The sequence below is a fragment of the Mustelus asterias genome, chromosome 10 (genome assembly GCF_964213995.1).
Source record: "Mustelus asterias chromosome 10, sMusAst1.hap1.1, whole genome shotgun sequence".
Classification (NCBI taxonomy): Eukaryota; Metazoa; Chordata; class Chondrichthyes; order Carcharhiniformes; family Triakidae; genus Mustelus; species Mustelus asterias.
Window position 1 is genome coordinate 119778276 of NC_135810.1, and position 27436 is coordinate 119805711.

At 47.7% G+C, this 27436-nt stretch overlaps 1 protein-coding gene across 2 annotated transcripts in view; it reads right to left on the bottom strand.

Moving 5' to 3' along the window:
• The window catches only part of capn5a (calpain 5a), a 102249-nt gene that overhangs the window by 40428 nt on the left and 34385 nt on the right, over nt 1-27436 (bottom strand). The window contains exons 2-3 of one of the 2 annotated variants that reach the window (XM_078222570.1): nt 20963-21136; nt 1275-1406 (exon numbers count right to left, since the gene is read on the bottom strand). In XM_078222570.1, coding sequence (XP_078078696.1) covers nt 1275-1406; nt 20963-21127 — 297 coding nt within the window. In that variant the 5' untranslated portion in view covers nt 21128-21136. Of the gene's footprint in view, nt 1-1274; nt 1407-20958; nt 21137-27436 lie in introns of both variants that reach the window. The other variant, XM_078222569.1, reaches the window with a different exon arrangement.

The window sequence follows — 27436 nt, forward strand, 5'->3', positions numbered from 1 at the left end:
TTCAGCCCCTCAAGCCCACAGCGGATATATCTCTCAGCTCCATTTACCTGTTATCATTTAAAATCCCTACAAGGCAGAAGGAGGCCATTTGGTCCATCGAGTCTGCACCGACCACAATCCCGCCCAGGCCCTATCCCCATAACCCCACATATTTACCTTGCTAATCCCTTGACACAAAGGAGCAATTTAGCATGGCCAATCCACATAACCTGCACATCTTTGGACTGTGAGAGGAAACCAGAGCACCCGGAGGAAACCCACACAGACACGGGGAGAACATGCAAACTCCATACAGACAGTCACCCGAGGCCAAAATCGAACCCGGTCCCTGGCGCTCTGAGGCAGCAATGCTAACCACTGTGCCGCCCGTTAATTCGATCCTAAGCCAGTTGGTGGGGTACAAAATTAGACACTGATGCTTTCCTTGATAATATATCTATTTACAGGATGCAGCATGACATAGGTCCGATTCCAACTGCTACCCTGTGTCCCAGTAGACTCTCTTTCTCAGTGTGCTAGATACTCAATTAAACAATGCCCTTCACCTGTGTAACTTAATATTATTATAAATACATTATTACTCACCTCTATTCTATAAACCTCTATATCTCTACTTAGACAGTTACATGGGTAAGATGGGTATAGAGGGATATGGGCCAAATGCTGGCAATTGGGATTAGCTTAATGGTAAAAACTGGGCGGCGTGAGCAAGTTGGGCCATGCTGTAAACGTCTATGACTCAAGGATTGAAACATTCAGTTGACCCCCGCCCTGCTCCCAGTATCTAAGGAAGAGGAAGGAATTTGAGATTCTAACTTCTCTGGATCTGAAAATAATTTTCACTCATAGAAACTAGAAGCAGGAGGAGGCCTTTCGGCCCTTTGAGCCTGCTCTGCCATCCATTTTGATCATGGCTGATCATCAAATTCAATATCCTGATCCCCCCTTCCCCCCATATCCCTTGACCCCTTTAGACCCCAGAGCTATATCCAATTTCTTCTCGAAATCAGACAACATTTTGGCCTCAACTACTTTCTATGGTGGTGAATTCCACAAGACCTACCCTGTACCCTTCAAAAAAAAAATGCCATAGATATTTTAGCTCAGCTTCCCTCACCTCCCATCTCTGAACTCTGCCGTTTCCTCTTTCTATAGAAAGATGGCTGCCTACTTGAGGAATGCAATGTAGGAACAGGAGGAGGCCATTCGGCCCCAGACCCACAGTTATTGCCGTTGTATCAAGGAGGCTGGAAGAGGTTTAATGGAGCACTTACCTTCTGCCACAAGGCATCCCTGGAGGCCAGGCAGGAACAGGCAGCCACGAACCAACAGTTACCCAGCTGGCCCTGGTTCAAGTCATGGGCACTCATTCCATCAACAAAGAGGTGGGGGCTGTTGCAGACTTCCTGTGGGTGAGGGACGGGGGCGGGGGGTGAAGAGAGGAAACAAAACAGGCAGGTGTGAGGAAAATCAGCATCTTATGTTTAAGTTTATTTATTAGTGTCAACAAGTAGTCTTACATTAACACTGCAATGAAGTTACTGTGAGAATCCCCTGGTCGCCACACTCTGGCGCCTGTTCAGGTACGCCGAGGGAGAATTTAGCACGGCCAATGCACCTAACCAACACGTCTTTCGGACTGTGGGAGGAAGCTGGAGCACCCGGAGGAAACCCACGCAGACACAGAGAGAATGTGCAAACTCCACACAAAGAACGACCCAAGCCGGGAATCGAACCCGGATCCCTGGCATTGTGAGGCAGCAGTGCTAACCACTGTGGCACCCCAAACCGGGTGTTTGAGGTAGTATCCTTAAGGCAGAGGTAGGCGGATTCTTGATGAAAAAGGGGCTGAATGGTTATTGGACGAGGCAGAAATAAGGAGACGAGCAGGCCCGAAGTGGCCTACTCCTGGTCCTTAACCAGTGTTCATACACAAGACATTCTTGGATATGAGAGGGAAAGCGAGGTTGTAAACAGGACTTTACCCAAATATATAATCAAGTAAGGAGGCATTGAGGGTACAATGAGCCCAGAAGAGCCGGGTAGAAGACTGAACCTCTCAGCTTGAGGTAATTCATCAACCAAACACATTCCACCCTCCTACACACAGAAACTTAGCAGTGGTTTGTCCCAGTTGACACAAACACACCCTAATTATTTATTAATCAACATGGATTGATCGTACAGATTCCAAAATGATCTCAGAGGGAAAAAGGAGTGAGGGAGAGAAGGAGAAATAAAGAGGGAGGGAGGAGGAAAAAAGAGGGAGGGAGAGTAGAGGAAGGAAAGAGGGGGCAATGGATAAATGAAGGGGAAAGAGGTATTTTGTTGAGCATTCCACAGCAGAAAAACATTGAAAGTGCGGAAGTGGAGCGAGGGATTTATGTTACAGACAGCTTACTCTAGAATGTTGGAATCTGTCTCCTTCCAGCACTAAAGAGATTTGCAAAAATTACCCTAAATGCTGGTGTATATGTTGCAACTTGACCCAAGAAATTGCTTTTGTAGTCACTCCCGCAATGTAGAAAACAAGGCAGAGAGTTTGTGCACAGCAAACTCCCACAAACTGCAATGTGAGCATGACCAAATCATCTTTCTTGGCAGTGTTTATTGACAATAGCTAGTGGGCTGGGCACAGGGGGTAACTAACCCCGCTGCTCCCCTTCACACTAGCACCCTGGCAACTTTCCAATCTGAGAGAGCACATGGGCCTTAATATCGCATCGACAGCACCTCTGACAGTGCTGCACTCCCTCTGGAGCCATCAATTTGCCTAGTTTACTTTGCCAAGTGGGACGCCTCTCGGCCTTTTGGCTAAGATCCAGCATCGGATCAAGCTCAAGAGGGGTGCAATGCCTTATCATGTCAGCTGGATCTTTTTTGTCTCTCTTAGAAACCCTATAGTGCCGGAGAGGCCATTTGGCCCATCGAATCTGCACTGACTCTCTGACTGTGCATCTTACCCAGGCCTTCTCCTCCACCCTATCCCTGTAAACTCACACATTTACCATGGCTAATCCATGGGGGCGGCATAGTGGCACAGTGGTTAGCACTGCTGCCTCACAACGCCAGGGATTCGGGATTCGATTCCCGGCTTGGGCCACTGTCTGTGTGGAGTTTGCACGTTCTCCCCGTGTCTGTGTGGGTTTCCTCCGGGTGCTCCGGTATCCTTCCACATTCCAAAGATGTGCGGGTTAGCTGGATTGGCTGTGCTAAATTCTCCCTCAGTGTCAGGAGGTTAGTAGGGTTAACATGTGGGGTTATGGGGATAGGACCTGCGTGGGATTGTGGTCGGTGCAGACTCAATGGGCCGAACGGCCTCCTTCTGCACTGTAGGGATTCTATGATAAATCCATCTAATCTACACGTCTTTGGACTGTGGGAGGAAACCGGAGCACCCGGAGGAAACCCATGCAGTCACGGGGCGAACGTGTAGACTCCACACAGACAATGACCCAAGGCTGGATTTAAACCCAGGTCCCTGGAGCTGTGAGGCAGCAGTGCTAAGCAAGGTGCTGCCATTTTCTTGCCGGAAGCATGAATTGGATTCGATTAGAATTTAGTTTTCGGAGCAAGCAAGGAGATGAATTTGGGTCTGCCCGATCCATTCTGGGCATTGGCTTTCTAAATTTAAGAATGGAGTAAAAATTATTTTTTTTAAAAACTCTAGAACGGAACTTGAATCCACAAGTTTCAGCCAATGAGGTACGTGAGCTATGGCTTGCAGGAACCACTCAGCCAATGAGGCATGGGCTTACACTTCTAAAAAAAAATAGTATTTTTGTCACTTCTGGTGATGTGAAAACTGGCTTTTAATTCCAGCTAAAAATATATTTGCTTCCTCATCCTGGCTTTGTTTTCTCAGTGTTGGATTTGGTTGGGTTGAGGTTGTCACGATGAAAGCATTGCGGTTTCCGAGGGGTTAAACAGGCTTTTAAAACATTCATATTTTCCAGCAATGATCAACAGCGAAAGCCCACAGCTCCTCCCTCCAGCTTTCGCCAGATGTTGGCAGACAAGAGACTGAAATCTAATAAAATAACAGTTCCTCCCACTCCCTGCAGAAGTGCAATTCTTTCCTGTTGCTACGGGGCCATTGCGGTGGTTTTCTTGTTGTCTTTCAAACTATCGTTCCCTTCAAGTAGCCAAGCAAAGTAATGGAGTGGTCTGAAGGTGAACTTCACTGCAGCTATAGGACCCTGAATGTCCATTGAGAGTTTAAAAAGTTCAGAGATACAAAAGCAGTTAAAGTCTCAGCTATGATTACAAGAAATTAGCGTATACCAACAAATAGGAGTTATCTCCATCCAATCATAGAATCCTACAGTACAAAAGGAGGCCATTCGGCCCATCGAGTCTGCTCTGACCACAATCCCACCCAGCTCCTATCCCCATAACCCCATGCATTTACCCTAGCTAGTCCCCCTGACACTAAGGGGCAATTTAGCATGGCCAATCCACCTAACCCGCACATCTTTGGGCTGTCGGAAGAAACAGGAGCACCCAGAGGAAACCCACGCAGACATGGGGAGAACGTGCAAACTCCACACAGACAGCGACCCAAGCCAGGAATTGAACCTGGGTCCCTGATGCTGTGAAGCAACAATGTTAACCACTGTGCCGCACAATATAGTCACTTTGGAATGAGGCAAAGAGTTGGGGGAGGGGAGGGGATGTAACATAAACAACTGAAGTGAAATGGAGACTGAGGGAAGAGGGAAAAGAGGTGAAAAGGGACAAATATTTTTCCTTTTTATCGAATCAGAGAATCTCTACAATGCATGGGGAGGCCTTTTGGCCCATCGAGTCTGTACCGACAACAATCCCACCCAGGCCCTATCCCTGTAACCCCACATATTTACCCTGCTAATCCCCCTGACACTAAGGAGCAATTTAGCTTGGCCAATCAACCCAACCCGCACATCTTTGGACTTTTCCTTCACTTATTTCTTGTAAAAAAAAGCTTGGAGAGGGGGGAGAGCCATGATTATTTGATTGATAGTCCAGAGAAGGTTTACTACATTGATCCCGGGTATGGAGGGGTTTTCTTATGAGGAGAGGTTGAATTGGTTGGGCCTGTACTCATTGGAAGTTTAGAAGAATGATAGCCAACCTTATTGCGGCACGGTGGCACAGTGGTTAGCACTGCTGCCTCTCAGCCAGGGACCCGGGTTCAATTTCCTGCATGGGTATTGCACATTCTCCCCGTGTCTGCGTGGGTTTCCTCTGGGTGCTCCGATTTCCTCCCACAGTCCGAAAGACGTGCTGGTTAGGTGCATTGGCCGTGCTAAATTCTCCCTCAGTGTACCCGAACAGGCGCCGGAGTGTGGCGACGAGGGGATTTTCACAATAACTTCATTGCAGTGTTAATGCAAGCCTTACTTGTGACTAATAAATAAACTTTAACTTTATTGAGACATATAGGATTCTTAGGGGCTTGATGCTGAGAGGTTGTTTCCCCTTATGGGGAGAGTCTAGGACCAGAGGGCATCATCTCAGAGTAAGGGGTCTCCCATTTATGTCAGAGATGAGGAGGAGTTTCTTCTCAGAGGGTAGTGGGTCTGTGGAATTCTTTACCGCAGAGGCTGGGTCATTAAATATGTTCAAGGCTGAGATAGACAGATTTTTACTCAGTTACGGAATCCAGGGTTATGGGGATAAGGCGGGAAAGTGGCATCGAGGATGATATCAGATCAGCCATGATCTCATTGAATGGTGGAGCAGACTCGATGGGCCGAATGGCCTGTTTCTGCTCCTATGTCTCGTGGTCAATGAGCATCTGATCCAAAGAGTCTGCTTCTCAATTGGCTGCGGGAAGAGGGTGGGATCTCCACAACAAGATGGACATGTTGGGTGACCAATAGTGCGAGTGAATGGTTTGAGGCAGGAGATCATGGAACCAAAACCCCCCCAAGAGTACCCCTCCCCCTCCCCCCACCCCTCCCCTCCCCACCCCACCCCCCCCACAAACAGAGTAAGCAACAGTGGTGCCCACAACCTGATACAAAGTGGCCTACCCAACGGGGAGATCAGAGATCGGAGAGTATGAGGGAAGGGAACTAACTCAACCACGGTTCTCTGACAAAACGTTAGCAGCAGGAATACTCGCAGTGTAGTGAGCAAGATTTGAAGCAGAAGGGGTTAATGCAGCTCTATTCCAGAAAAAAATATATTTGGCCTTGTCTTTTTTGTATTGTTTGGAGAGTAATTTAAGCCAGACAATATTTTGTCAGGTTACTTGGCAGTGATACGATGAGGCATTTTAGAGCAGCTTTACTTTGTAAACTTCACAAAAGGCTTAACACCTTTTTATTCACCCAGCCTCCCCCACCTCCCCCCCCCCCACCCCCGCAACCCACCCCCACCTCCCTTCCCACAAAAAGATTCCTTGCTGCAACGAGTTCCCCAACCCCCTGCCTCTTCCATTTCTGGCACCAAGTCAGCCTTCTTCACAACTTTATTTTTATTTATTTATTAGTGTCACAAGTAGGCTTACATTAACACTGCAGTGAAGTTACTGCGAAAATCCCCTAGTCGCCGCACTCCGGTGCCTGTTCGGGTACACTGAGGGAGAATTTAGCACGGCCAGTGCACCTAACCAGCACGTCTCACGGATTGTGGGAGGAAACCCATGCAGACACGGGGAGAACCTGCAAACTCCACACAGACAGTGGCCCGAGCTGGGAATCGAACTCGGGTCCCTGGCGCTGTGAGGCAGCAGCACTAACCACTGTGCCACCGTGCCGCCAAATGGTCAGTGAGTGTTGGCAGTCTTTGTTTTAATTGTTTCATGGGACATGGGCATCACTGGCTGGGTCAGCATTTGTTGCCCATCCCTAGCTGCCCCTTGAACTGAGTGTCTCACTCGGCCATTTCAGAGGGCAGTTGAGAGTCAACCACATTGCTGTGGCTCTGGAGTCACATGTAGGCCAGACCGGGTAAAGAAGGCAGATTTCCTTCCCTAAAGGACATCAGTGAACCAGGCGGGGTTTTACGATAATCAATGTAAATAATTCGACACTTCATTACTCCAGATTTCTGAATTGAATTTAAATTCCACCAGCTGTTGTGGGATTTGAACCCAGTGCAGTGACAATACCACAACTACACTATCTCCTATATATAAAAACAAAATATGCTGGAATCTGATTCAAAAACTGAAAATGATGGAAAATCTCAGCGGGACTGACAGCATCTGTGGAGAGAGAATAGAGTGAGAAGTTTACCCCAGTCCAACGCCAGCATCTCCACATCGAGAGAGAATAGAGCCAACGTTTCGAGTCTGGATGACCCTTCGTCTGATGAAGGGTCCACTACCTCCTCCCTATTTGACTACATGAAGCATCACAGCAGAGCTTGATCATGTCCACCAAAAAAAGGAACTTGCATTTCTGTAGCGTCTTTCTGTAGTTCCCCAGGGAGTGCACTGCAACCAATGAAGTGCTTGCAAAGTGTGATCACTGTTGAAATGGAGGGAATGTAACGGCTTATTTCCACACAGCAATGAGGGTGCAATGGACATAGCTATTGCAGGCCCAATAAGGTCGCTACACAGCTGAGGTATGGTGCAACAGGGGGCGAGGGGGAGAGTTTAAGTTAAAGTTTATTTATTAGTGTCACAAGTAGACTTACATTAAACAAGGCAATGAAGTTACTATGAAAATCCCCGAGTCGCCACACTCCGGTGCCTGTTTGGGTACACTGAGGGAGAATTTAGCATGGCCAATGCACCTCACCAGCACATCATAGAATCCCTACAGTGCAGAACGAGGCCATTCGGCCCATCGAGTCTGCACTGACCACAATCAATCCCACCCAGGCCTCTGTAACCCCACATTAGCATGGCCAATCAACCTAACCCGTACATCTTTGGAATGTGGGAGGAAACTGGAACACTTGGAGAAAACCCACGTAGACACGGGGCGAACGTGCAAATTCCACACAGTCACCCGAGGCCAGAATTGAACCGGGGACCCTTATGCTGCGAGGCAGCAGTGCTATCCACTGTGCCAGCCATAAAAAACCACGTTACCCCCAAGTCTTTCGGACTGCGGGAGGAAACCCACGCAGACACGGGGAGAACGTGCAGACTCCACACGGACAGGGACCCAAGCCGGGAATCGAACCCAGGTGCCTGGGGCTGTGAGGCAGCAGTGCTAACCACTGTCCCATCCCAAACTTCTTGCCCTTCATGTCAAAGCAGCAACTAAACCGGCACTCACAGCCAAACAGGCACAGGCAATTGCAACAGAGCCCAGAAACCACAGGAGTCCCCCCCCCACCTCCCCCCCCCACCTCCCCCCCCCCCCCCCCCCTCCCCCACCTCCCCCCTCCAACGAACCCCATGGAAGTTCACTTTGTCATGTCTCGGATAGTTCTAAAAACTGCCTGTGGTTGTGTTACCATAGAGATACCACCGTCTTTATTTGGAGTGACTGTGACGGCGAGGTCACAAGGCCGATGTTTGGTCTGACTTCATGGTTTACTCCCTGCACGAGACCACTACTTCTCGATTAGCCCATTCCCCAGATAGAAAGAATCACAGCATCCTCATATGGAAGTACTAGAGGGCGGAGGAAAACAAAACAGCCCACTTTCCTGGCCAGCGTAGCTTGAACCCAATCTGCAATGATTCCCTTACTGAGAGAGCTCAAAACTACAACATGAATCAACAGAGATTCCCCACGAGTGACTCATCCCTCCGGCTGAAAGGGGAGAAAACAAACTCACGTCTCACAAAATCAGGAGAAGGATTTTACTTCCTTTTTGTTCATAGGACAAGGGCGTCGCTGGCGGAGCCAGAATTTATTCCCCATCCCCAATTGCCCCGGGTAGCTTGCTGAGGCATTTAACAGTCAGACCCAGGTCGCTGGGGGTCCGGAGTCACATGTAGGCCAGACCAGGTACGGACAGCAGATTCCCTTCCCTAAAGGACATTATGGGTGGCACGGTAGCACAGTGGTTAGCACTGCTGCCTCGCAGCGCCAGGGACCTGGGCTGGATTCCCAGCTTGGGTCACTAACTGTGCAGAGTCTGCACATTCTCCCCACGTGTCTGCGTGGGTTTCCTCCGGGTGCTCCGGTTTCTTCCCACAGTCTGAAAGACATGCTGGTTAGGTGCATTGGCCATGGTAAATTCTCCCTCAGTGTACCCGAACAGGTGCCAGAGTGTGGCGACTAGGAAATTTTCACAGTAACTTCATTGCAGTGTTAATGAAAGCCTACTTGTGACACTAACAAATAAACGTTAAACTTTAGTGAATGAGCTGATAACAAATCAACAATGGTTTCATTGGACTTTTACTTTTGGATTTTTATTGAATTCAAATTTCACCATCTGCTACGGTGGGATTCGAGTCCTGGGTCTCTGGATTATCTGTTCAGCGACATGCCACCTCGCTACTGTCTCACCTTACTCCTGCGGCTGTGTTAACTATGACTCAGTGGATAGCACTTGGGGTCAGAAAGTCATTAGTTCAGTCCCACTCCAGACGCAGGAAGGCATAATGCAGACTGCCATGGTGCGGTATTAAGGCAATGCTGCACTGTTGGCGGTGCCACCTTTCAGATGAAACATTAAGCCAAGGCTCCAACTGCTCTTTTGGATGGGAGTAAAAGATCATAGAATCCCTACAGCGCAGAAGGAGGCCATTTGGCCCATCGAGACTGCACTGACAATAATCCCATCCTACCTCGGAACCCAGCGTATTTATCCTGCTAATCCTTCTGACACTGAGGGGCAATTTAGCACGGCCAATTAACCTAACCTGCACATCTTTGGACTGTGGGAGGAAACCAGAGCACCCGGAGGAAACCCATGCAGACACGGGGAGAACGTGCAAACTCCACACAGACAGTGACCCTAGGCCAGAATTGAACCCACATCCTTGGCGCTGTGAAGCAGCTGTGCTAACCACTGTGCCACCGTGCCGCCCACAAAGTTAGGAAACTATTCGACCCATTGAGTCAGTACCAACCTTCCAACAGAGCACACCCACAGCCATTCTTTCAGAGGGGAGCAGGGAAGCTCTCCCCAAGAAAACTCCATCCTCATAATATCACCCTTTTAACCGAGGTAACACAATGAATCTGTGCTTCACCCCCTCAAAGGCCAATCTACCAATTTCTTCACATTGGGTCTGACTACAACCTCATGTATTCCAGTACTGCATAGGCACACACACACACAGACAGACCCACCCACAGGCTAACAGACAGACACACACACACACACACAAGCCAAAAGAAAAAATGCTGGAAAATCTCAGCAGGTCTGGCAGCATCTGTAAGGAGAGAAAAGGGCTGATGTTTCGAGTCCAGACGACCCTTTGTCAAAGCTCTCAGCTGATCATCTGGACTCGAAACATCAGCTCTTTTCTCTCCTTACAGATGCTGCCAGACCTGCTGAGATTTTCCAGCATTTTCTCTTTTGGTTTCAGATTCCAGCATCCGCAGTAATTTGCTTTTTTACACACACACACAAACAAACAACAGACACAAGCGACAGACAGACAGACACAAGCAACAGACAGACAGACAGACAGACATAAGCAACAGACAGACAGACAGACACAAGCAACAGACAGACAGACACACACACACAAGCAACAGACAGACAGACACACACACACAAGCAACAGACAGACAGACACACACACATAAGCAACAGACAGACAGACACACACACATAAGCAACAGACAGACACACACACATAAGCAACAGACAGACAGACAGACACGGAAAGACAGAGACAGACACGGAAAGACAGAGACAGACACGGAAAGACAGAGACAGACACGGAAAGACAGAGACAGACACGGAAAGACAGAGACAGACACGGAAAGACAGAGACAGACATGGAAAGACAGAGACAAACCGAAAGACACAGACAAACACGCACACGCAAATTTAAAACCGGGTCAGCCAGTTAGAGGCGGTCTTGTGGATTTTAAAGTCTGCCTGGACAGGATTTATATCAAACATTACGATTTGTACAGGGGAACCAGAAGATAAACAACCCCAACAGCCAACACTGTGCTGGGATACTCAGGTCCACTCTGCCTATATAGGAACAGGAGCAGCAGTCCCTCAGGCCTGCAATGCCACTCTATAGGAGCCTGTCCAGTCTTCTCATTTACATTAACTCTCCTGTATTCCCTCTTTATTCTCTCAGTGTCGAACAATCTATCAATCTCAGGCTTGAATACACTCCTCTAAATAATCGTGATTCTGCAACCTTACAGGACAGAGAGAGCCAAAGATCCACATCATCAGAGTGAAGAGTTTTCTCCTCGTCAATGCCTCACCCTTTCTCCCAAGGCAATGAAGCCCTGGTTCTGAACTCCCCAGCCAGCTGGAGGAAACAGTCTCTCAGCATCGACCCTGTCACTCCCTTGAAGAATAGATTTTTACTTTTCAATGAGATCACCTCACATTCTTCGTAACTCCAGAGAATATAAAAATCAGAGAGTGATACAGCGCAGCACACAAGGAGGCCCTTTGTCCCATCTAGTTTGTGCTAGCTCTTTTGAAGAGCATTCTAGGTAACCCGGGGCGCAGGGTGGCACAGAGGTTAGCACTGCTGCCTCAGGGTGCCAGGGACCCGGGTAGAATTCCAGTCTTGGATGTCTGTCCATGTGGAGTTCTCCCTGTGTCTGCGTGGGTTTCCTCCGGGTGCTCCGGTTTCCTCCCACAGTCCAAAGATGTGCAGGTTGGGTGGATTGGCTGTGCTAAATTGTCCCTTAGTGCCCAAGATGTGTAGGTTAGGGGGATTAGTGGGGCAAATATGTGGGGTCACAAGTAAGGGCCTGGGTCGGATCCTCTTTCAGAGAGTCAGTGCAGGCCTGATGGGCCAAATAACTGCACTGTAGAGTGATGCACCATCAGTCGAGCAAAGACTAGTTTGTATGCAAGAACAAATAGGCTTTTATTAGCAAAGGACTTGGAGCACACGCATGCCGATGAACTGATCCAGACTGAGGCAGGGGGGTGGGGAGCAGTCGCCTTTATACCTGGACCGGGGGGGGAGGGGTCTCGGGTAGGGCCGGCAGGGATGTGTCCAGGCATGTCACATATACAGGTAATAAGCTAACAGTGGTTTACCACATAGAGATTCTATGATTCAAACCCCACGTTCCTGCATTTGTCCATACCTCATTTGATGAGGAGATGAGGAGGAATCTCTTCTGTCAGAGGGTCATTAATGAGCAGAATTCAATTCCCCAGAGAGCAGTGGAGGCTGGGCCGTTAAATATACTCAAAGCTCAGTCGGACTGATTCTTGATCATCAAGGGTCCAAGTGTTATGGGGTTGGTAGTGAGGCTGGAGGGGCCAAATGGCCAACTCCTGTTTCCAGTTTTTGTGTTAGAGTCATAGAGTCATCGAGGTTTACAGCACGGAAACAGGCCCTTCGGCCCAACTTTGATTTGATTTGATTTATTATTGTCACATGCATTAACACAGTAAAAAGTATTGTTTCTTGCGCGCTATACAGACAAAGCATACCATTCATAGAGAAGGAAAGGAGAGAGTGCAGAATGCAGTGTTACAGTCATAGCTAGGGTGTAGAGAAAGATCAACTTAATGCAAGGTAGGTCCATTCAAAAGTCTGACAGCAGCAGGGAAGAAGCTGTTCTTGAGTCGGTTGGTACGTGACCTCAGACTTTTGTATCTTTTTCCCGAAGGAAGAAGGTGGAAGAGAGAATGTCCAGGTTGCGTGGCCCCTTTTTTCAACCCCTAACCTAATCCTATTTGTCCGTGTTTGGCCCATATCCCTCTATCCCATCTTACCCATGTAACTGTCTAAACACTTTTTAAAATACAAAATTGTACCCGCCTCTACTACTACCTCTGGCAGCTCATTCCAGACACTCACCACCCTCTATGTGAAGAAATTGCCCCTCTGGACCCTTTTGTATCTCTCTCCTTTCACCTTAAACCTATGCCCTCTAGTTTTAGACTCCCCTACCTTTGGGAAAAGATATTGACTATCTAGCTGATCTATGCCCCTCATTATTTTATAGACCTCTATAAGATCACCCCTCAGCCTCTTACGCTCCAGAGAAAAAAGTCCCAGGTCTATCCAGCCTCTCCTTATAACTCAAACCATCAAGTCCCAGGAGCATCCTAGTAAATCTTTTCCGCACTCTTTCTAGTTTAATAATATCCTTTCTATAATAGGGTGACTAGAACTGTACACAGTGTTCTTGTGTTTTTCTGTTTCCAGTATTTATCCAATTCTCGTTCGTAAGCAAGTTTCAAAATTGTCCTCCTCACCATCAAGTCCAACTCACTCAGGTATATCAAAAATAGCAGTGATCCTAGCTCTAAACATTAGGCATCACGGTATACTTCCCACCACTGTACACCTCCCACAGCTGTACACCTCCCACCATATACCGCCACAGAATTATAGAATCCCACAATGCAGATGGCGGCCATTTGGCCCATCAGTCTGCACTGACTCTCAAATAGAACATCTTACCCAGACCCTATCCCCAGAACCTCATGTATTTACCCCGCTAATCCCCCTAATCTACACATCTTGGAACTGTGGGAGGAAACCGGAGCACCCGGAGGAAATGCACGCAGACACGAGGAGAATGTACAAACTCCACACAGACAGTGACCCAAGGCCAGAATTGAACCCAGGTCCCTGGCGCTGTGAGGCAGCGGTGCTAACCACTGTGCTATCCACCACTGTATACCTCCCAGCAGTGCTTGGCCAATTTTATATCTATGTTGCGCTTGTCCCTTTTATTCCATGGGCTTTAATTTTGCTAACAAGCCTAATAAGCCTGTTATATTTTCTCAAACTCCTTTTGGATGTCTATATATACGCAACATGAACCATACTGCCCTCATGGAGTGATAGAATTGCAGCATAGAAAGAGGCGTCATGAGTTAGTCTTTGATGATTTGTTTTTACAAATTGGAGTTGATTCTGCCTTACTCTTTGTCCAAATGGATGTTGACTTTTTCCCATATTATTATTGTTTCCGGAAGCCAATTCCCATTGTCAACATTAAACTGAATGACCTGTCGTTGTCACGGTTACCCTTCCTTTTTCGACATTTCTACTCTTGGTCTGTTTACAGAGTGCGGAAACTTTGACCACGTGTTAACTTTATAACCCAGGACTCTTAGCTTACCCTGATCAGCTTGGGCACAGATCATAGAATCCTACAGCGCAGAAGGAGGCCATTTGGCGCATCGAGTTTGCACCGACCACAATCCCACCCAGGCCCTATCCCCATAACCCCATGCATTTAGAACAAAGAACAAAGAACAATACAGCACAGGAACAGGCCCTTCGGCCCTCCAAGCCTGCGCTGCTCATGTGCCCAACTAGACCATGCATTTGTATCCCTCTATTCCCAGTTTGTTCATGTGGCTAAGTCTTATATGATCCCAGCGTGTCCGCCTCAATCACCTTGCTTGGCAGTGCATTCCAGGCCCCCACCACCCTCTGTGTAAAATACGTCCCCCTGACATCTGTGTTGAACCTTGCCCCCCTCACCTTGAACCCGTGACCCCTTGTGTTCGTCACCTCCGACCTGGGAAAAAGCTTCCCACTGTTCACCCTATTTATGCCCTTCATAATTTTATACACCTCTATTAGGTCGCCCCTCATCTTCCGTCTTTCCAGGGAGAACGACCCCAGTTTACCCAATCTCTCCTCATAGCTAAGACCCTCCATACCAGGCAACATCCTGGTAAACCTTTTCTGTACTCTCTCCAAAGCCTCCACGTCCTTCTGGTAGTGTGGCGACCAGAACTGGACCCAGTATTCCAAATGTGGCCTAACCAACGTTCTATGCAGCTGCAACATCATATGCCAACTTTTATACTCTATGCCCCGTCCAATAAAGGCAAGCATGCCATATGCTTTCTTGACTACCCTCTCCACCTGTGCTGCCACCTTTAAGGATCTGTGGACTTGTACACCCAGGTCCCTCTGTGTGTCTATACTCCTGATGGTTCTGCCATTTATTGTATCGCTCCCCCTTACATTAGATCTACCGAAATGCATCACTTCGCATTTATCTGGATTAAATTCCATCTGCCATTTCTCCGCCCAATGTTCCAGCCTATCTACATCCATAGAACATAGAACATAGAACATTACAGCGCAGAACAGGCCCTTCGGCCCACGATGTTGCACCGACCAGTTAAAAAAAAAAAACTGTGACCCTCCAACCTAAACCAATTTCTTTTCGTCCATGAACCTATCTACGGATCTCTTAAACGCCCCCAAACTAGGCGCATTTACTACTGATGCTGGCAGGGCATTCCAATCCCTCACCACCCTCTGGGTAAAGAACCTACCCCTGACATCGGTTCTATAACTACCCCCCCTCAATTTAAAGCCATGCCCCCTCGTGCTGGATTTCTCCATCAGAGGAAAAAGGCTATCACTATCCACCCTATCTAAACCTCTAATCATCTTATATGTTTCAATAAGATCCCCTCTTAGCCGCCGCCTTTCCAGCGAAAACAATCCCAAATCCCTCAGCCTCTCCTCATAGGATCTCCCCTCCATACCAGGCAACATCCTGGTAAACCTCCTCTGCACCCTCTCCAAAGCCTCCACATCCTTCCTGTAATGTGGGGACCAGAACTGCACACAGTACTCCAAGTGCGGCCGCACCAGAGTTGTGTACAGTTGCAACATAACGCTACGACTCCTAAATTCAATCCCCCTACCAATAAACGCCAAGACACCATATGCCTTCTTAACAACCTTATCTACTTGATTCCCAACTTTCAGGGATCTATGCACACATACACCTAGATCCCTCTGCTCCTCCACACTATTCAAAGTCCTCCCGTTAGCCCTATACTCAACACATCTGTTATTCCTACCAAAGTGAATTACCTCACACTTCTCCGCATTAAACTCCATCCGCCACCTCTCGGCCCAACTTTGCAACCTGTCTAAGTCTTCCTGCAAACTACGACACCCTTCCTCACTGTCTACCACACCACCGACTTTGGTGTCATCAGCAAATTTGCTAATCCACCCAACTATACCCTCATCCAGATCATTAATAAATATTACAAACAGCAGTGGCCCCAAAACAGATCCCTGAGGTACACCACTTGTAACCGCACTCCATGATGAATATTTACTATCAACCACCACCCTCTGTTTCCTATCCGCTAGCCAATTCCTGATCCAATTTCCTAGATCACCCCCAATCCCATACATCTGCATTTTCTGCAGAAGCCTACCATGGTGAACCTTATCAAACGCCTTACTAAAATCCATATATACCACGTCCACTGCCTTGCCCCCATCCACCTCCTTGGTCACTTTCTCAAAAAACTCAATAAGGTTAGTAAGGCACGACCTACCTGCCACAAAACCATGCTGACTATCACCTATCAATTCATTACTCTCCAAATAACTATAAATCCTATCCCTTATAATTTTTTCCAACATCTTGCCGACAACAGAAGTGAGACTCACCGGTCTATAATTCCCGGGGAAGTCTCTGTTCCCCTTCTTAAACAATGGGACAACATTCGCTAACCTCCAATCTTCTGGTACTATACCAGAGGCCAACGACGACCTGAAGATCAGAGCCAGAGGCTCTGCAATCACTTCTCTTGCCTCCCAGAGAATCCTTGGATAAATCCCATCCGGACCAGGGGATTTATCTATTTTCAGACCCTCCAGAATATCCTGCACATCCTCCTTATCAACTGTAATACTGTCTATTCTACTCCCTTGCATTCTACATCCTGCTGTATTCTCTGACAATGTTCATCACTATCCGCAACTCCAGCAATCTTTGTGTCGTCCGCAAACTTACTGATCACGCCAGCTACATCTGCCTCCAAATCATTTATATATATCACAAACAGCAGAGGTCCCAGTACAGAGCCCTGCGGAACACCACTAGTCATGATGTGGAGATGCCGGCGTTGGACTGGGGTAAACACAGTAAGAAGTTTAACAACACCAGGATTAAGTCCAACAGGTTTATTTGGTAGCAAAAGCCTCAAGCTTTCGGAGCCTTAAGCTCCTTCTTCAGGTGAGTGGGAATTCTGTTCACAAACAGGGCATATAAAGACACAAACTCAATTTACAGAATAATGGTTGGAATGCGGATACTTTCAGCTAATCAAGTCTTAAAAGGTACAAACAATGTGAGTGGAGAGAGCATTAAGACAGGTTAAAGAGATGTGTATTGTCTCCAGACAGGACAGCCAGTGAGACTCTGCAAGTCCAGGCAAGCTGTGGGGATTACAGATAGTGTGACATGAACCCAATATCCCGGTTGAGGCTGCCCTCATGTGTGCGGAACTTGGCTATCAGTTTCTGCTCAGCGACTCTGCGCCGTCGTGAAGGCCGCCTTGGAGAACGCTTACCCGAATATCAGAGGCCGAATGCCCGTGACCGCTGAAGTGCTCCCCAACGGGAAGAGAACAGTCTTGCCTGGTGATTGTCGAGCGGTGTTCATTCATCCGTTGTCGCAGCATCTGCATGGTTTCCCCAATGTACCATGCCTCGGGACATCCTTTCCTGCAGCGTATCAGGTAGACAGCGTTGGCCGAGTTGCAAGAGTAGGTACCGGACATGATACATACTCTTGCATACGGTACCGGAGAACTGACTCCACACTGAGCTGCTGTTCAATCCGGGTAGAGATGGTGGTGCAGCGGTAATGTTACTGAGCTAGCAATCCCGAGATCATGGGTTCCAGGCAGCTGGTGGAATTTAAATTCACTTAATAAATCTGAAAAACTAGTCTCAGCAATGGTGACCATGGAACTATCATCGATTGTCATAAAAAGTTCACTGATGAGGAAGGAAATCCACTGTCCTTACCTATACATTGATCTACTCATTGACTCTGTTTACACTTCCCACTGCCTCTGAAACGCAGCCAGCATAATTAAGGACCCCACGCACCCCGGACATTCTCCCTTCCACCTTCTTCCGTTGGGAAAAAGATACAAAGGTCTGAGGTCACGTACCAACCGACTCAAGAACAGCTTCTTCCCTGCTGCCATCAGACTTGTGAATGGACCTTCCTCGCATTCAGTTGATCTTTCTCTACACCCTAGCTATGACTGTAACACTACATTCTGCACTCTCTCGTTTCTTTTTCTATGAACAGTATGCTTTGTCTGTATAGCGCGGAAGAAACAATACTTTTCATTGTACACATGTGACAGTAATAAATCAAATCAAAAAATGTGACTCCAGTGCCACAGCAATGTGGTTGACTCTTAACTGCCCTCTGAAATGGCCAAGCAAGTCGCTCAGTTCAAGGGCAATTATGAATAGGCAACAAATGTTGGCCCAGCCAGCCCATGAAAGAATAAGTTTTAAATAAATCACAGCTAAAGTTTGTTTTGTCCACTACAGGATATACATTCTCACCCTGTAGGGACAATGTAAAAGCTTAAAGAGGTTAATCATCGTCCAGGGCTTACAGAACATAGGAAGAGGCCATTCAGCCCGTTTGCTATTCAGATGATGGCTCATTCTATATCCCAGATTTCTCGATTCTGAATAGCCGAACACAGTGAAACTCTGTCCGCCTCGACCCTAAACATTTAAACAGACCCCATTTTCAGAACGAGCATTTCTCTTGCTAAACTACCCAAGGCTTGAGATTTCATAGAAACTAGAAGCAGGAGGAGGCCATTCAGCCCTTCAAGCCTGCTCCGCCAATCAATTTGATCATGGCTGATCATCAAATTCAATATCCTGATCCCGCCTTCCCCCCATATCCCTTTAGCCCCAAGAGTTATATCTAATTGCTTCTTGAAATCAGACAACATTTTGGCCTCAACTACATTCTGTGGGAATGAATTCCACACATTCACCACCTTCTGGGTGAACAAATTTCTCCTCACCTCAGTTTTAAAAGGTTTACCCTTTATCCTCAAACTATGACCCCTAGTTCTGGACTCCCCCACCATCGGGAACATTCTTTCTGAATCTATCCTGTCGAACCCTGTTAGAATTTTCTAAGTTTCTATGAGATCCCCTCTCACTCTTCGAAACTCCGGTGAATACAATCTCTCCTCATAAGACAGACCTGCCATCCCAGGAATCAGTAAGAGGTCTCATAACACCAGGTTAAAGACCAACAGATTTACTTGGTTTCGTGAGCTTTCGAAGTACTACTCCTTCATCATGTGAGTCCTCACCTGATGAAGGAGCAGCACTCTGAAAGCTCGTGATACCAAATAGACCTGTTGGACTTTAACCTGGCGTTATGAGACTTCTTACTGTGCCCACTTCAGTCCAATGCTGGCATCTCCACATCATGGATCCCAGGAATCAGCCTGGTAAACCTTTGCTTTACTCCCTCTATAGTAAGGACAGTTTACTGGTCAGAGCCAACTTAGCAAGAGGTAGTCAATATCTTTTCCCAAAGGTAGGGGAATCTAAAACTAGAGGGCATAGGTTTAAGGTGAGAGGGGAGAGATACAAAAGTGTCCGGAGGGGCAATTCTTTCATACAGAGGGTGGCGAGTGTCTGGAACAAGCTGCCAGAGGTAGTGGTAGAGGAGGGTACAATTTTGTCTTTTAAAAAGCATTTAGATAGTTACATGGGTAAGATGGGTATAGAGGGATATGGGCCAAATGCGGGCAATTGGGATTAGCTTAGGGGTTTACATAAAAAGGGGCGGCATGGACAAAGAACAAAGAACAGTACAGCACAGGAAACAGGCCCTTCGGCCCTCCATGTCTGTGCCGCTCATTGGTCCAGCGAGACCATTCGTTTGTATCCCTCCACTCCCAGGCTGCTCATGTGACTATCCAGGTAAGTCTTAAACGATGCCAGCGTGTCTGCCTCCACCACCCTACTTAGCAGCGCATTCCAGGCCCCCACCACCCTCCGTGTAAAAAACGTCCCTCTGATATCTGAGTTATACCTCACCCCTCTCACCTTGAGCCCGTGACCCCTCGTGATCGTCACCTCCGACCTGGGAAAAAGCTTTCTACTGTTCACCCTATCTATACCCTTCATAATTCTGTACACCTCTATTAGGTCTCCCCTCATTCTCCGTCTTTCCAGGGAGAAAAAGCCCAGTTTACCCAATCTCTCCTCATAGCTAAGACCCTCCATACCAGGCAACATCCTGGTAAACCTTCTCTGCGCTCTCTCTAAAGCCTCCACGTCCTTCTGGTAGTGCGGCGACCAGAACTGGACGCAGTACTCCAAATGTGGCCTAACCAGCGTTCTATACAGCTGCAACATCAGACTCCAGCTTTTATACTCTATACCCCGTCCTATAAAGGCAAGCATACCATAAGCCTTCTTCGCCACCTTCTCCACCTGTGCTGCCACCTTCAAGGATTTGTGGACTTGTGCACCTAGGTCCCTCTGTGTTTCTATACTCTTGATGGCTCTGCCATTTATTGTATAACTCCTCCCTACATTAGTTCTTCCAGAATGCATCACTTCGCATTTATCTGGATTAAATTCCATCTGCCATTTCTCCGCCCAATTTTCCAGCCTATCTATATCCTGCTGTATTGTCCGACAATGTTCATCGCTATCCGCATGTCCAGCCATCTTCGTGTCATCCGCAGACTTGCTGATAACACCAGTTACACCTTCTTCCAAATCATTTATAGATATCACAAATAGCAGAGGTCCCAGTACAGAGCCCTGCAGAACACCACTGGTCACAGACCTCCAGCCGGAAAAAGACCCTTCGACTGTTACCCTCTGTCTCCTGTGGCCAAGCCAGTTTTCTACCCATCTAGCCACCTCTCCTTGTATCCCATGAGCCTTAACCTTCTTAATCAACCTGCCATGAGGGACTTTGTCAAATGCCTTACTGAAATCCATATAGACGACATCCACGGCCCTTCCTTCGTCAACAAGTTGGGCCAAAGGGCCTGTTTCCATGCTGTAAACCTCTGACTCTAGATTCTCTCCAGACTCTTAATACCACAACACCTGGCATGAAAACTGAAAACCACTTACAGTTGGACGCTTCCACCGGACATTGGACAACAGCGCTGTCGAACAGAACAGTGATTCATCATTGGCGGTGAACAAAGGGTCTTCGAAGAGCTGGTTGCGTTGTTGGCACTCCCTCTTCAGGGCATGGAAATTCTGGTTTCCGTAAGGTTTCACCGAGTCAAACATCCTTCAAACCTGTGAAGGAGGGGAACATAAGATGAAGTGTGCGATGTGCGAATGTCCACTAGACCAGCTCCTTTCTCAAATCATCTCCCCAAAATGAATCAAATTCTATGTCCTGAGGGAAAGGGGATATTTAACGGCTGCAGACATGTAGGGTGTGGAATCAATGAGATATCGTGACCTTATACGATAAGGTTTGCACGTTCTCCCCGTGTCTGCGTGGGTTTCCTCCGGGTGCTCCGGTTTCCTCCCACTGTCTGAAAGACGTGCTGGTTAGGGTGCATTGGCCATGCTAAATTCTCCCTTAGTGTACCCAAACAGGCGCCGGAGTGTGGCGAATAGGGGATTTTCACAGTAACTTCATTGCAGTGTTAATGTAAGCTTTAATTGTGACATTAATAAATAAACTTTAAAACCTTATCAAAACTGTAACAACTTCAATCAGGTAATTGAGGTGGGCCTGTTAGAATATGAGTTCCCTGATTAAGGGTCAAATTGATGGGCCAATCAGGGAGCCTCTTGCTTTGTATTTAACCAGGCGTGTCAGTTCCTCTGGGACTCCTCATGTAGACGGCTAATTGAAAGCACTCTGTATGCTGTTGTCAGACTTGTAAATAAAGGGATTTTGGTGAAGGGACTTCTGCCTCCGAGGACATATTACAAAAACACTGCTGTGTGTTACATAACTCACACCAATTCCCAATCTTCCATCATTCCTGCTCTCACTGAGCTTCACTGATTCCTGGTTAAGCAACACCCCCAATTTTAAAACTCGTACCAATTTCCAAATTCTCCCAAGGCCTTGTCACCCCTATTCCTTCCCAAAGCCTCTACACCTCTCTCAATCCCTTCCCTAAAAAAGGGAATAGCTTGCTGTGTAGCAAATTGGAATGTTGAGACTGGATTGAAAGGCCTGCCACTGATCCTAATTTGCTCAGTTAATGGTTTCAAAAGCCACTTAGCCAAGTTTGTTGACAGGTGGGTTTGTAAGCAGTGTCAGCTGCAGCAGTGGTGGGGTAGTGGTATCGTTACTGGACTTGTCACCCAGACAGCCAGGAAAATGCTCTGGGGACCTGTGTTCGAATCCTACCGTGGCAGATGATGAAACTTGAATTCAATTTTAAAAATCCGTCAGCAGCGAGAATCTGAACATAATGGGAGCGATCTTACCAAAGAATTTCTCAGTGCCAAACGAGTGTGAAAATGGGAATTGCGCCCATCTTTTGGGCAAAGCTCCCAGATGCAATCATATGGCACTTCGAAAAGAAAAGACAAAGTGTGATTCTCGCCAGTAGGGGGAGTGGGTGTAGTCTATTGATGCCAGGAAGCTGGCTGCTGAACTGGAGGGGCACCATTGCGCAGGCGCTCCGATCTCCCAATGCATTGTGCATGCTGTGTACACCATGTACTAGGAGATCTGTCACTCGCCCCTAACTTCGTGCAAATCACTCCCTCCACCGATCGCACCCCACCCCCCTCCTTCCCAGGTACGAGGCTGATTTTGCCGCCAGAACGGGGCCGGTAACATCGCTAGAGGTGAGAAACTGGGCGCAAGCCCGATTTTCTGCCACTCGCCCCCAGTAAGTGACTGGACAAATTGTGGTGAGAGAATTTCAAATATAAATAACAGAACCCACTTTGGATCAAAAATGGTGGAAAGCTAGAAACAGCGGAGGCGCAAAGAGACCGTGTGGTCCAGGTGGACAGGAGGGGTATCGGGCAACACTTAATAGAATACTGGTGCTGGCCCTCACATCTAGAGGACTATAATACAGGGACAGGGATTATGCTCCAGTTATTCAAAGCACTGAATAGAGTATTGTGAGCAGGTCTGGGCACCACACCTTAGCAAGGATAATAATGACATTGGAGTGCGGAGTAGATTTTCCAGACTGGTGACTCCCACGGTTAAGTTATGGGGAGAGATTACACACACCACACGAACACACACACTCTCTCCCTGGAATTTAGAAGGTTGAGGAGTGATTTGATTGATGTTTCTCAGAGGTACTGGCTGATAGGGTGATAGAAACAATTATTTCTGCTCGCTGTAGTATCGAGTCTAAATGTCAGACCTTTCAGGAGTGAAATTAGAAAACACTTTTACAGCAAAGGGTTGTAGAGTTTGGAACAACAGTTAATGCTAGATCAATGGTACATTTTAAATTTGAGATGACTAGATTCTTGTTATCCAAAGACATCAAGGGATATCGCTCCACATCCTCACCCCTCCCTATCTCATAGCATCCTTACAGTGCAGAAGGAGGCCATCGAGTCTGCACCAACTCTCCGACAGAGCATCCTACCCAGGCCCTATCCCTGTAACCCCACATATTTACTCAACTAATTCCCCTAACTTATACATCTTGGGACATGTTAGCATGGCCAATCAACCAATCCTGTACAGTTTAGGACTGTGGGAGGAAACTGGAGCACCTGGAGGAAACCCACGCAGACACGGGGAGAACGTGCAGACTCCACACAGACAGTGACCCAAGGCTGGAATCGAACCGGGTCCCTGGCATTGTGAGGCAGCAATGCTAACCACTGTGCCACCGTGTCGCCCCTCTATTTCCGGCCTCTTGAGCATCCCCGATTTGAATCCCTCCGCCATTGGTGGCCATGCCTTCAGCTGTCTGGGCCCCAGGCTCTGGAATTCCTCCTTTAAGATACCCATTAAAACCTCTCTCCTTCACAAAGCTTTTGGTCATGTGACTGTATATCTCCTTATGTGGCCGAGTGTCAAATTTTATTTTATAATGTCTCTGCGATGCACCTATTGGGACATTTTATTACGTTAAAGGGGCTATATAAATGCAGATGGTTGTTGATGATGGGCGGCACAGTAGCAAGTGCTGCCTCACAGCGCCAGGAATCCGGGTTTAAGTCTGGCCTTGGGTCACTGTCTGTGCGGAGTTTGCACGTTCTCCCCGTGTCTGCGTGGGTTTCCTCCGGGTGCTCTGGTTTCCTCCCACAGTCCAAAGATGTGCAGGTTTGGTTGATTGACCATGCTGAATTGCCCCTTAGTGTCAGGGGGACTAGCTAAGGTAAATGCATGGGGTTATGGGGATAGGGGCTGGGTGGGATTGTGGTCGGTGCAGACTCGATGGGCCGAATGGCCTCCTTCTGCACTGTAGCGATTCTATGATATGGGGTAGAGGTGGGTATATGGTGTTCAGTCACAGATCAGCCATGATCTAATCGAATGGGGGAACAGAGGGTAATGGCCTCCTCCTGTTCCCCTCTTGCGAGCGAGGTGTGAGGTAGCTGTCTGCAATCTGAAGGGCTCCTGTTCAATTATCTTTCATTTAAAGTCTGTCCAAGGAGGTTTAGAGATACCATTAGTGGTGAGCTGCATCGACTGATTCTGAAGCAATTCACAAAGACAACAGCACTAATGGCTCATTAGAATAACTGATCAAATAAGATTCTGTCTTGAAGTAGTGGGGGTGGGGAATGCAGGGATGAAAGACAAAGAGAAAGTTTTTTTTATTCGTGGGATGAGTGTGTCACAAGCTGGGCCAGCATTTACTGCCCATCTCCAATTGCCCTTGAACTGAGTACAGTTAAGAGTCAACCACATTGCTGAGAGTCTGGAATCAGAGAATCATAGAATCCTTACGGTGCAGAGGGAGACCATTCGGCCATCGAGTCTGCAACGACTCTCCAAAAGAATATCTTACCCAGGTCCTATCCCCCATAACCCCACATATTCACCCCACTAATCCCCTAATCTACACATCTTGGGACTCTAAGAGGTAATTTAGCATGGCCAATCCACCTAACCTGCATGTCTTTGGAGTGTGGGAGGAAACCGGAGCACCCGGAGGAAAGCCATGCAGACACAGGGTGAACGTGCAGACTCCGCAGTCAGTGACCCAAGGCCGGAATCGAACCCGGATCCCTGGCGCTGTGAGGCGTCGATGGTAGTCATGATGTGGAGATGCCGGCGTTGGACTGGGGTGAACCCAGTAAGGAGTCTAACAACACCAGGTGGCGTTTGCTACCAAATAAACCTGTTGGACTTTAACCTGGTGTTGTTAGACTCCTTGCTGTGAGGCAGCAGTGCTAACCACTGTGCCACCATGCCACCCTAGTCCAGTGACTCGACCACTAGGCCAACATCTCTCTTAAATAAAAATCCATGAACAGATATGTCACTGAACTCCTGCACAAAAGCCTGTTAATCAAGACACATTTGCTAAATCAGATTGGGAACGGTGGAAAGAGTTAGGACGGGGTGGCAGTAGGTTATGCAATGGGGAAGGCATAGAAGCCTGGTAATTAAATTTAAATTTATTCTAATGGGGTTCCCAAAATTGAATGTCGGGAATCCTGTTACCTCACTGGAGGGGACGGGAACAATGGTGACGGGGCATCCTGCCGGGGTGTAATGGGATTTGGACCTCTCACCCGATGCGAACAGGAGCGCAAAATCCCAGCCTTAGGATGGGACCGGAAACATTCGCAGTGGGGAAGGAGTCAGACTCCGACAGCACCCCGTGCAGAGTGCTCAAAACAGAGTTAATCTCAATTTCTCTTGCACTAGAATCATAGAATCCCTACGGTGCAGAAGGAGGCCATTTGGCCCATCGAGTCTGCATTGACTATAACACTAACATTAGTGTTAGCGATTTAAGTTCACCTCTTGGTGGGCGCTTTTCTCCCAACGGTTGCTGGCACCTGGTTCTTGGACGAGGAACGAAAGCCAGGAATAATAAATTTGCATAGGGAAATGTAATCAGTCTTTGGAGGCAGAAGTCCCTTCACCAAAATCCCTTTATTTATAAACTCTAACAGCAGTATACAGAGCACTCGCAGTCAGCAGTCTATCTCCAGGGGTGTCTGAGAAACTGATACACCTGGTTAAGTACAAGGCAAAGACTCCCTGATTGGCCCATCAATTGGATCCTTAATCAGAGAGCTCATACACCAATAGGCCAACCTCAATGGCCTGATTGAAGTCATTACAGCATATGCCCCGATGTGAATGTGGGCACGGGCATGCCATTCCTGGCAGCCTTGGGTATGGGCAGCATGTGGACTCCAATATTAAAATCAATGTTTCAGCAAACAGAGTAACAGAGGAGTTGAATGTTGGAGGAGATCCAGGACTTCTCTCCCGGCTCAACTGTAAAATTAGAAAATAATAGAAGGAAGGAAAAGGCGTGTGTGTAGGGATGACTCAAACTAAAAAGAAAAGTGACCTCTTTATGCAAAATAATGATAATATATTTGTTTCTATTTGAACTCACAGGAATCAAACTCTATCGTCAACAAGTCTGAGCCAACTCCAGTCGAGGTAGAGAAAGAGTTTTCAGATTTTATTTCCTTGTGGTTTAAGGCAGTATTTTCCGCCCATACTCAATTTATTGGCATTAAACCGAAGCCTTGCTGCCCCCGTGGGTGGATGTAAACTATCCCACAGTGCTACTTCAAAGAAGGGCAAAGGGGATCTCCTCCAAGTACTGGCCAATACCTACCCCTCAGCTAACACAACAAAGAAAAGATATTGGGTCACGGACTGCCTCGCTGTTTGTGGGAGCTTGTGAGAGAGTATTGACTGCTTTGTGACCCCATTGAAATTAGAATTCAAAAACAAAAATACTTCATAGAATCCCTACAGTGCAGAACGAGGCCATTCAGTCCATCGAGTCTGCACTGACCACAATCCCACCCCGGTGCTATCCCCATAACCCAATTCATTTACCCTACTAACCCCCTGGCATGAAGGGACAATTTAGCATGGCCAATCAACCTAACCCACACAGCTTTGGACTGTGGGAGAAAACTGGAGCACCCAGAAGAAACCCACGCAGACACGGGGAGAACATGCAAACTCCACACAGACAGTGACCCAAGCCGGGAATCAAACCCAGGTCCCTGGCGCAGTGAGGCAGCAGTGCTAACCACTGTGCCACACTGCCACCCTTGCTATGAAGCACTTTGAGATCTCAGTGGGTTATAGAATAGAATTGTGGATTGGTTACAGTAGCAAAGGAGGCCACTCAGCCCACTGAGCCATGCCAGCTCTCTGCATGAGTGGGACTGATTGTCTCACTTTCTCCACAGCCCTGTGAACGTTTGCCTTCAGATGCTTATCCATGATCGAATCTGCTACCGCCATCTTTTCAGACAATGCATCCCACATCCTAACAGCTTACGCCGTTCACTCTTATGGCAATTACTTTCAATCAGCCTCCTCTGGCTTTGGACCTCCCACCAATGGAAACAATTTCTCTCTTCCACCAATGGGAACATTGGGCGGCACGGTGGCACAGTGGTTAGCACTGCTGCCTCACAGCGCCAGGG